At 43.9% G+C, this 11,653-nt stretch overlaps 1 protein-coding gene across 4 annotated transcripts in view; it reads right to left on the bottom strand.

Annotated features, from left to right (window-relative positions):
* astn1 (astrotactin 1) overlaps window positions 1-11,653 on the bottom strand; it is a 162,292-nt gene that overhangs the window by 79,592 nt on the left and 71,047 nt on the right. Inside the window, exons 6-8 of one of the 4 annotated variants that reach the window (XM_029132985.3) lie at window positions 7,800-7,949; window positions 5,716-5,868; window positions 1,967-2,134 (exon numbers count right to left, since the gene is read on the bottom strand). In XM_029132985.3, coding sequence (XP_028988818.2) covers window positions 1,967-2,134; window positions 5,716-5,868; window positions 7,800-7,949 — 471 coding nt within the window. The remainder of the gene's footprint in view (window positions 1-1,966; window positions 2,135-5,715; window positions 5,869-7,799; window positions 7,950-11,653) is intronic. The other 3 variants (XM_029132986.3, XM_029132987.3, XM_029132988.3) reach the window with 3 other exon arrangements.

Genomic DNA, 11,653 nt, shown 5'->3' with positions numbered 1-11,653 from the left:
TGATAGTCATTGTGAACATATAATAAGAATCAATAACACAGAAAACAGATCAACAGGTATTGCAGCCTGTGTCAAAGCAGTAGATGCAGCATAGAGACCATTTCTCCTGCTTATATTGGACCGGTCCTGGTCCAAAATGCTGGAAAAGCAACGGGAATGAAGGAAACTGCAGCCTGTTACTGTGAGTCCAGACCTGCAAACATAACACTGTACTGTATGTATGTAGTGTGACCAACCATAGCCTCATAGAACCATAGATTCTGTAATCAGCTGTTAATTATTAATGACCATATGCCTTTGAAGCTGTGGATCAGCAGCCCCCGGGTCCCGGACCTTCGCCTGCTGCTCAGCTGGCAAAGTTCACTGCAGGTGATGAGACCACATGGTGGGAACTCTTTCACACTGGGTCCAAATTGGCCACATGTCAAGGACTGACAACCTGATGAGCTTCCCTCCCCCGGGCTCGGCCCGAGGACCGTGCCCTGATTTGGAGGAGGAGGAGAGACCGCTGGGTCACCAGGAGACCTGGACCTGAACCGCATTGGCAAATTTGGCAGAAAATCACCCAGCAGAGCGACAACAGGAGAGAAGGCATTTCATCTGCTCTGGGAACATCTAAGATCCCCAGGACCAGAAAGAGACTGAAGACAGGGGTGTCCAGACTATAGAACCTCCACGTCTGCAGCCAAAGATGAAAGCAGATGAAAGGAAGGATGAGTGACACACACTGGCGTTAAGGGAAGCAGCAAACAACAGGGTGTTGCAGTACGTGGAGGTCTCCAGGATCAGATCCTCCACGTTGTCGTGCCGAGTGCAAACTAAGGTGACAGACACGCAGCTACAGGGCCTGATCGGCTACAGCTGAGAAACCAGGTCAAGCGCCGCGGGGAATATTTTCCATTTCAGGCTCTGCAGCAAATTTGAGCACAGTCACAGTCTGAATTGTAAACAATTAAATCACCTACAGAAAATATTAGGACTTTTAAACGGGGTCAAAGGCACCAGTGGTTTTTAAAGTTTTTGCCGCTATAAAAGTATTTAAAACTACCGTACAAGGAGTTTTCCTTTCCAGTGACACCAGGCTGAATAACGGCGCTCTTTCTAACTGGGAACTGAAGCTGTTTTGAGTTGGATGCGTGTTAACGAACATCTAAGTATGAGATTTGCAGATACTCCAGATTGTTTAGCTGCTTTTACAAATGCCACAACAAGTTTCTGCCAAAACAAATGTTTTGTGATTAGCTGATGTTTGATGATAATTGCTTGCATATGTCAGACACATCTCCTCCAGTATTTAATTAAATTCCTCAAAGCAATTAAAGTATATATTTTGTGAACCTTTTACTGCAGCACAGTGACGGCGCTTTGTAATATTGTGCATTATGATATTAAATAATGATCTGGGACCTTTGAAATCGTTTGTGCGGGTCGTATCTGTGATGTGATGTCTTATACTGCGGCTTTAGCTTAAACCCCTGCCTCCTCATTCATTTGCCTTCTTGGCATCTACACTGAGTGCCTCCTAAACCTCTTCTGTTACACATGGAGGTGTGAACAACTGAGGGTGAAACGGACCCAGGGAACGACCTGGGAGTTGTTTGCAGATGTTGCATCAAACCGCTGTGGTGAAGAGGGAGGTGGGTTTTAATGCTCCAGCCTTCAACTATAATGAGGAGCTTCAGGTACTGACTGAAAGAATGAGGTCACCACCACGAGCCACTGAACCCGGCTCCTCTGCAGGGTGCCGGGCCCAGCTTCAGAACCAGGAGAGGGAGGGACACGCTTAGAGCCACTGCTCCTTCACATCAAAAAGGCGGTTCAGGCGTCTCAGCAGGAGGTTTCCTGCCCATGGAGCTAAAAACGCGTAGCACTTTGATTTGATCCTGAATCAGTGGACACTGGATGGAATGTTGAAATGTGCAGTTGTTTAGTGTGGTCCCAGAGCCGTGATCTCAGCCTTCTGTACCTGTCTCCTGGTCACACTGGTGCTCACACGGGTCCAGGAGGCGCCGTCCACACAGCTCGCTGACCCAGGGTCCGCTGGCATTCTGCTGGTAGTACAGCAGTATCTGGGCCGGGTTCAGCCAGTCAGACGCGTCCAACTGGCTCCCCTGAAGCAGAATGAACCTTGATCCTGAAGAGAAGAGGAGAAAGGAGGAAAAGGTTGCAGGGGAGGAGGAACGAGGAAAGAGAGAACAGATGTGGGAGAGTTGATAAAAGGAGGAGGGAGGGTGGAAATATATAAAAGAATAAATGAGAAAAGGTCACTAGCTGCAAAATGCATGCATTACAATGTGAAGAACTGAAACAGACACACTGGATTTGGATTAAAAGTTAAATGTCATAATTTGAATTTAGATTTATGAAACAATACAAAAGAATAGAGAACTTGAAATGTTTTCAACCTCATCATTTTCAGTTAAATTAAACATGGAACTAAAAAATGCTCCAACTCAGCGGGAGGTAAAAATACTTTCAGAAATGCAAAATATTAAAAACTAAGCAAGCATTTGGCCAAAATGCTGCATATTGATCTGTCTTAAACCGAGACTGAGCCAGTACTAAAAGCCCTCCTCCTCAACCACCACTGTGAAGTCGAGTGACTGAACTGTGAGTAATACAAGGCTGACATGTTTGTTGGTTTTTAGCATAGCAGCCACAGAAAAGCAGCTGAGGCGTCGTCTGTGCAGCCCGCAGCCAAACGCATGCGCCACGAGGAGAAAGGTGCGAGTGGAGCCGGAATTTTGGGTTGGAACAACTACGCAGAAGCACCTTTTAAGCTTTCAGGCTCATTATATATTATTCTTCATATATTTACTATTATTCTCATTATATATTATTTTTTATATATTTATTATTATTCTCATTACATATTATTTTTATATATTTACTATTATTCTCATTATATATTCATGTCTTAGTTCTTATATTGGAACATGTTTAGGAGGATGGAACAAACAGATTCTACACTGTACTTACATTTTAAATAAGCCTTAACGCTGAGCCTCACTAAACTACCATGAGGGATGAAATGAATAACGATCCAATGTTCTCTGTTATGAGCTGCATGTGCGTTCAGGCTCTGCATCCATCCCTCAGACGATTCACAATAGGCTGCGTGATGTCATTGCGTGCACCAGGTTACAGTAACATGGATCATGAAACAAAGAAGGCTGAGACCTGTGTTTGTTTGTGCATTAAAAAAGGTTGCACAACACAATATTATTTTAATATTTGTGCCAATTCTTTTTTTATCGTTAAACCTACCAAACTATTTTGACACCTTCACAAACCATAAAGTGTGGAAATGCTGTAGCTGATGATTAATGCTTTTCACGCGTGCCTCACTTCATTGTGATTTTATTAAACTCCCCTGCCGTGATCTTTACATTAGAGGCACGAATCCAAAGCAACGATGAGCCACTGATTTCAGCATCACAACTCATTTCATGTATTTATTACTTGGCAAAGAAGTGCTGCTGAACTTTATTTTTGGCCACTGTGTTCTTCACAGGATAATGAGGCAGAGACTGCATGTGGGAGTGTTCCGGCTTATTTTAAACTTATCTATTTATGCTTTTACTGTTTTGTTGTACTGTAGAAAAGCGCAGCACACAATAAACGCGCTTTTCGTACAATGGTGGTTTTTATATGAGTTTGCAACTGATGAGAACGTCTGTATTTGACAATAAAAGGTGGCTGTGGTTTCCTGGACAACAGCTTCACTGAGCACCAACACTGAGTGATTCCTGCAAATAGGCAGCAACTAGGAGTGACCGCAGTCCTGTCCGTTTTGAAGGATGGGAGCACCAGGCGTCCGCGTACCGGTACATTTAATGAGATCTGGGCGAGCTCCATGTGGCCTAGTAAGTGCTGTCCCCTTTGATGATCCCTCTAAAACTGGAACGTGGCTGAGCACTAAAAATGGCTGTACACATGTCCCCCATCTACATCTACATCAACAATCATCAGCCTCTTATTTTGCTTTGCACAATGATGAACTGTTTATGAGATGAAAATGCAGCCAGACTTTCAACGTCGGCAGCAACACTACAAATATTACACACTGTATTTATACAAATGTATTATTCCATGACTTACAGTGAATCTACAGTAAAAGAATAAAAATCAGAAACCAAGTTTAGTTTTTAACTAGAGCCTTAATTACCTAAAATATTTTGGTGGCATCTTGGCTTTATAAGATAGACATCTACCAGCAACTTAACATCACAGTTGCTTAGCAACCAATTAAATTTGTTCAGACTAAAAGAAATACCACTGGAGGGCAGGCAGTTTTTGTTTTAATAACTTTGTGGTGGAAAAGCTATTAAAATTGACACAACATATGAAAAAAAGATAAGATAAATGATGCAACTGGTGGCCAGAAAACATACAAATGAGTTTTATGTCAGTAAATGTAGGAGCCACAATGAGAACGTGTGTCCAGGGAAGCAAAGGGTCATTCATTTGGTGCAGACTCATGTATCAGCTGATTTGCCAATTAATACAGTATTTGAAAAGTTTCACGCACTTGTTTAGACAACTGTTAATAAAATAGCTCAGGGTTTTTCGGTGACTGTCAGTGACTTTGGAGTCAGAACCACCGCCCTCCTTCTTTATGGATTAAAAAAAGGCTCCAAAGCATCCAGCAGTTTGTGTTCACTGTGTCCTGCTACACTTTATGAGCCACTGAGGCTGAAACGTCCATTTTCCAGCAGACTGTGCGACAGGCCTGGTCTGAGGACAGACGGAAGTAACTGTTCAGCTGCTGCTTGTGCAGGCACATGAGCCTCAGACCAGAGTCACAGGACGGAGCTGGAGAAGGTTCCACGTGTAATTTGGATGGTGGCAGAAAACCTATTCCCAGGAATGCAATCTGACATAATAAACTTTGCAACATTTCTTTTCTAGACTATCTCCAAATCATAAATAAGTTTGTCCCGTTCTTTATGTATTCTGAATAGCAGGAGATATTATCACTGTGGAAGCACACAGACGTGTCTGGACGACTGAAAGGCAAAAAGAAGAAAGAGGTGGGAGCTTTTCTGCGCAGCATTTTAAGGCAGACTCGTGCACAGCTGCTGGCATTAATAGCGTCCCTCCCTAGTGGTAAAATCCAGATTTTTACCCGATTCACCGTGACACCAAATCAAGCCTGATGAGATTGTGGAGACATTTATGGAAACATTCTAAATCGATCCCAGTTTTGTAATTCAACAGGCGAATTCGCTATCTTTCATCTCTCCTCCTAAAGTTCCTTCCCTGGACGTCTCCCTGGAATCTTAAAACCTCCCTGGAATCAAATCAGACCTGCACATGATAGATGAGTGAGCTCGGCCGCAGTCTATAATACATCTGGACTGCCTGTACTTGTGTGACAGCTGAGAAATGCCAATGAGGCAGCAGTCGGCGTGGCCGCGACGTGTTTTTCCCTCTAGATGCTACATTGGAATCCATTAGTGCGATGGTTCAACACATCGGAAGCTACAAGGTGACGAGTGATGGAGGGTTTCCGCGGGTGGTCACCGCGACCCGGCCTCAATGTGCTCTGAGGCTTTGAGGGCACATCTGTTGTGCGCTCCCACGTGGGGGGTGGAAGCTGGCATTTACCTGTGTCTCTGAAACGGCAGCTCAGCGGCTCGGCCTGAACTCAGCACAGAAGCCCTGAGGCGCTCGCAGCCACGCGCTGAGGGAAACGCTGCACACAAAGCTCACCGTCTGCGATGAGGTGCTCCGGCACGTGCAGGATGACCCGGACGGAGAGGCTGCAGGACAGGTGCGAGGAGCAGACCAGGCCCAGGACGCAGCTGACCACGCTGATGAGGGTCAGGGTGGTCTTACTGATGGGGCTCCGAGGGGACCCTGCTGCTGGGAGGAAACAAGAGCAGGAGGGTCGGCAACAGCAACCAGTGGGAAGCAGCACAGGAAGCACATGTGGCCCCCCACGACGCACACACCGTGAGTGTACATGCACACAGCCACACAAACATGTGCACAGCCACACAAACATGTGCACACAGCCACACAAACAGCCACACAAACATGTGTACAGCCACACAAACATGCACACAGCCACACAAACATGTGCACACAGCCACACAAACATGTGCACAGCCACACAAACATGTGCACACAGCCACACAAACAGCCACACAAACATGTGCACAGGCTACAGAGAGGCTTTTAACAAACGAGACAAAAGGATCAGAAACTGCAAAGGTGTTTGTGTGTGTGCATGTGTGTTTGTGCGTGTGTGTTTATGTGCATGTTCACGTGTGTGTGTGTGTGTGTGTGTGTGTGTGTGCGTTTGTGCATGTGTGTGTGTGCGTGTGTGTGTGTGTGTGTGTGTGTGTGTGCGTGTGCATGCATGTGTTCGTGTGTGTGTGTGTGTGTGTGTGTGTGTTAGTGTGTGTGTGTGCGTGTGCGTGCGTGTGTGTGTGTGTGTGCGTGTGTGTGTGCGTGTGCGAGTGTGTGTGTGTCTGAGTGCGCATGCATGCATGCGTGCGTGCATGTGTGTGTGCATGCATGTCTTCATGTGTGTGTGTGTGTGTGTGTGTGTGTGTGTGTGTGTGTGTGTGTGTGAGTGTGTGCATGTGTGTGTGTGGGGGCTAAAAGGCCTAAATGAAATAGTTCAGAGTTCGTCTCAGCTCCAGTGAGGACACGCCCCCTTCTCTCATTTACTGGACTGTGTGACCTTGTACCACTGGGATCATTTATTCACAAACACACACAAATTAAAAAGTAACAAACCCCAAAGTGACCTTGGATGCAGCCACCTGCACTTCTTTAAGGGATGCGTTTTAACTAGCAAAACAAGTGGAGACTGAACTTTCTCATTGGAAATGGCCTGAGGCACTGCTTGAAACAGAAGGCAGAGTAGAAAGCTGACCTGTCACATTATGTGTGAAGCTAGTTTGGTTAAAACCCAGTGAGGAAGTGGGCGTCCTGTAGGGCATCGTGTCATCTTTTTATATTTATATACATTTATAAAGGCACACAAACTGCGCATGTCCTGCGGCTGGAGTATTTCAATATGGCCGACTTTGGCCTGAGCTGAAGGAGTGCGTTTCATGCTTAATGAATCACCCTCTCCTCCGGATCTAAACAACGCAGCCGGGGCAGTGCTGCACCGTTTCATTCTATTCTTAAACCTTGCTCTAATTAAAGGTGTTGGCTTCACTTCTGGAGGCTCTGCCGTATTTGTGACACCTGTGCACATGACGGAGAATTAATTGGCTTGGAGGCGTTTAAAGCCTTGTAACGCCTTCTGACAGCAGCTATTATTTTGAGGGCATTGTGTCTTTTCCTTTTTTTGCCCTCCTCCTTTTGTCTCGCTTCCACACCCCATTACTGTACATCAAAGCTGCGAGGATGCGGCGCTGACAGATAAAGCGCTTCACGTTGGCAAGATCCTCCTTAGAAATAATATTTAGGTTGCGATATTATTTCCCAATAAGGTGGATATTTATGTCTGAAGATGCGGATAATATGCATATCAAATGCATATTAAGATGCTTCCCACTGAAAACCTCTGATCTCATTATCTTGTTTGATTCTATCCAACAAGATCTATGCAGATGCACTGAGATCACTTTGACATGCTCACAACCACGCTGCACACACCTATATATAAATATATACATACACCATATACACAGAAATACTGTACAGGTTTCCTTGTACAACACTGCGCCATTCATCTGCTTTACACACTGTAAAGGTTACATGTCATGCGTCATGGCGATGGCAACACCATCAAACGGCGGATAAACTGTCTGTAGTGTAAAAGTCCTCCTTACCCCCGGAGCCCCACGCGCTGTTGGCGTTACCATTTCTCATACCTCGACTCCGGCGCCGACTGCGGTTTGGGTCAGTGTAAAAGGCCAGCTGAGGCTCACTGTCTGCCTCCGTCCCAGAGTCCCCGTCTGGGTTCAAGAATGTTGAACCCGCTGTTGGATTCACACAAAGAACACAGCTCTAATGAAAAGAAAGGTTGTGGAGCAGTGGTGGGGAGATGTGTGCTCATCACACAGATGGCGGAGAAAGGGCAGCCTGAAGGAAGATGAACCTGCTGCTGGACTCCATGTGGACGTAGGTCAGAGCACAGAGGCCTGGTCCAATCAATAATTGAGATGCAGGCAAATGGAGACGGAAGCGCAATGGCTAAAACAAATCTATTTTTTAATGGGAGGCACAATGGCTTCACGTCACTGACCACTTTAGATTTAGAGAATTTATTACTGGTCCAGTAAGAGAGCACCAGCATGGCCAAGCAGGCATCCAGAGCAGAACAGTGGGTGGGAGTGAACTGTGTGTCACTTCTAAATGCTAAATGCGTCTCTGTCTCGTTCAGCCACAGGGCTTCGCATGTTGTGACTGTGCGATCCCTTCATTTTACCAGGAGCGCTGAACTGCAACTGCACGTTTCAACAAAGCAAGTTTTACTTTTTGCAGAATGAAGTTCACGCAAAAAGACTTTAATACTTTAATTCTCTTCTTACGTTGTTGATTCCTTTGCAAAGCTGAACAACCTTTCTTGGTCTGTACATACATTATCAACAGGATCCTTTTCAACCTACTGTACCCTAAACTTAACCCTTCAGTCACTGGGGTGCTGTTGACTAATGCTTGGATACATGTAAAGCTAGAACGCAAGGGAGTTTCTATTAGATGATGTGAGATGAAAAGCGTGTAGAGTTACGCACAATATAAATACAGCACGCACAACCGTGATATCAATACAGTCTTTGAGTGGAAATTATGTTGCTTGCTTATTTGTTATCGTCCATTCATGTGGATATTGAAGAAAAATGGTATTCCACAGAATGAATAAAGGATTCATCCAGTGTTGTTACAGTGGGCAGAATGACCAATAATGTCAAGCTCCAAGATATTCCCAAAGACAAATATGAATGAGGGCCAAACTATTTAAAATAAATTAGATTTAAAATAGTCTCCATATGTCCACAATGTATTTCAGGTGGGATTAGCCAAGGCATTATCTTTAGAGGGCAGTATTAAGGCTTGTCTTATACTGTGAGCGTCACTGGACGGTAAATCACAAAGTGAGTGGGGAAATCCATCAAAGCAGCACACACTTGCTGCTTCAGCCCAATACATGGGGATCAGAATAAAAATGCAGGGTAACGCTGCTCAGTTACAAGGGCTTTAAAAATCCCCGACCAAAACATAGCGTTTGATTAAACTGGAGAAGCTCTCTCAGAAACAATAGAGGAATCAAAACAAATTTGGCAGCAGTATCAATATGACAAACTCAGAAGGACATTTTCATGACAGCAGCTTCATCAGCTTTTCACATTGCTGGTTTTGGAACAATATGCATTGTAGATATGAATGCACAGAGTAAACATTATTGGCAGCCATGACTATCTGACGGCACAGACACTGCCATGACTTTACAAGTGGGATGGCTGTTTAAATGACACCATTGTTTCAGCAGCATTTCAAACTACTGATTTAATAATAAAGCAATACACACTGCACGATTTTTCCCCAGAAATATTTAGTGGCATGGAACAAAGTCTCCCAGAACATCATTCAGTGCGCTATTAAGCGCCTGCACAGAAACAAAGACGAAACTCTCTATGTACTAGACTGGAGAGAGAGGAGCTACTCCTTCAAGCCAAAAATATTCTCTAATAACTTCAAACTTAGAATAAATAATAACAAGACTTTAGTTATTAAGGCTCAAACAAATCCAATGACTTTTCAAAATGGAATTCATTATCTTCTGAAGGCAGTCTAAGAACAAAGGCAATTTCAGAAACCCACTTTGTTAGACATTATCAAGAGCAGCTGTATGTGTCAAAACGGGTTTGTCAGTCAGTTGGTCCAGACATCAGGCAGCTCATTTTGGGGGATATACAGAAATGCATCCAGTGCATTTACCTCTTCTGCAAGAACCAGCCTGAAAAGAGGTTAAAGCGATAAACTGAGGACGTTCTACCAAGAACCGGCCTGAAAATAGGTTAAAGCGATAAACTCAGGACGTTCTAACAAGATCCAGCCTATAAATAGGTTAAAGCGATAAACTCAGGACGTTCTAACAAGATCCAGCCTATAAATAGGTTAAAGCGATAAACTCAGGACGTTCTAACAAGAACCAGCCTAAAAAATAGGTTAAAGCGATAAACTCACGACGTTCTAACAAGAACCTGCCTGAAAATAGGTTAAAGCGATAAACTCAGGACGTTCTAACAAGAACCAGCCTGAAAATAGGTTAAAGCGATAAACTCACAATGTTCTAACAAGAACCAGCCTGAAAATAGGTTAAAGCAATAAACCCACGACGTTCTAACAAGATCCAGCCTGAAATAGTTTAAAGCGATAAACTCAGGACGTTCTAAAAAGGACCAGCCTGAAAATAGGTTAAAGCAATAAACTCAGGACGTTCTAACAAGAACCAGCCTGAAAATAGGTTAAAACGATAAACTCACAATGTTCTAACAAGAACCAGCCTGAAAATAGGTTAAAACGATAAACTCACAATGTTCTAACAAGAACCAGCCTGAAAATAGGTTAAAGCGATAAACCCACGACGTTCTAACAAGATCCAGCCTGAAATAGTTTAAAGCGATAAACTCAGGACGTTCTAACAAGAACCAGCCTGAAAATAGGTTAAAGCAATAAACTCAGGACGTTCTAACAAGAACCAGCCTGAAAATAGGTTAAAACGATAAACTCACAATGTTCTAACAAGAACCAGCCTGAAAATAGGTTAAAACGATAAACTCACAATGTTCTAACAAGAACCAGCCTGAAAATAGGTTAAAGCGATAAACCCACGACAATCTAACAAGATCCAGCCTGAAATAGTTTAAAGCGATAAACTCAGGACGTTCTAACAAGAACCAGCCTCAAACAAACCTATTCGACCAGAGATCACTCAGTTTTAGTAGGCACTTCACCAAAAAATCACAGAAGTTAAACATGCATAAAAAATCTATCTTGATCAGTGGTCCCCAAGCTGCACAGTGGACCAGTAAACACCAGTAAACACCAGTAAACACCAGTAAACACAAATTTTCACGACTAAGAACAAGGTTAAATATACAACTCACCACTATTGGAACTAGAGGGAGCAATGAGCTGGTTTCCCTTCTACAGTATGACCCAACCCTAACTGGGGGTAACAGAGGACAATCGCTGTCCGTGGACGCTGACTATATGAAGCAGGTGGTGACTGAGAATCACCTGCAGCCCATATACTCGCATTAGGAATGCCATTGGGCCTATTTCTCTTTCCAAAGGAAGCCTCCAAAGCCTTTTTTTTACTCATTATATTGTAGCTAGCTTCTGGGTGGCTAAAAATATTTATTTCATTCATTCATTCAGGCCTGGTACCTAATGACCGGTCTGTGGCTCTGTGTTTGAGGTCCTCTCGTCCAGATCATCACATACTGTACAGTATGTCTCTTCTTACTACAACTATGATGATTACAACGTGCAGTAGATACATTTTATTTATACTGACCAAATATCAGCAAGTCTACACACAAATCTGCATATTTCTAGTATTTAGACTGCTTTAAATGTGAGGCTCAGTCAGTGCTGGATTTTCCACACATCTGAGGCTGAAGCTTGGATCAATTCCACAAGATGCAGTCTATTCCTCTTATCCTCATAAGGGTCA

The sequence above is a fragment of the Betta splendens genome, chromosome 17 (assembly GCF_900634795.4).
Source record: "Betta splendens chromosome 17, fBetSpl5.4, whole genome shotgun sequence".
Taxonomy (NCBI): domain Eukaryota; kingdom Metazoa; phylum Chordata; class Actinopteri; order Anabantiformes; family Osphronemidae; genus Betta; species Betta splendens.
The sequence above is the reverse complement of the archived record's forward strand: the minus strand, read 5'-3'. Positions and strand labels throughout refer to the sequence as shown.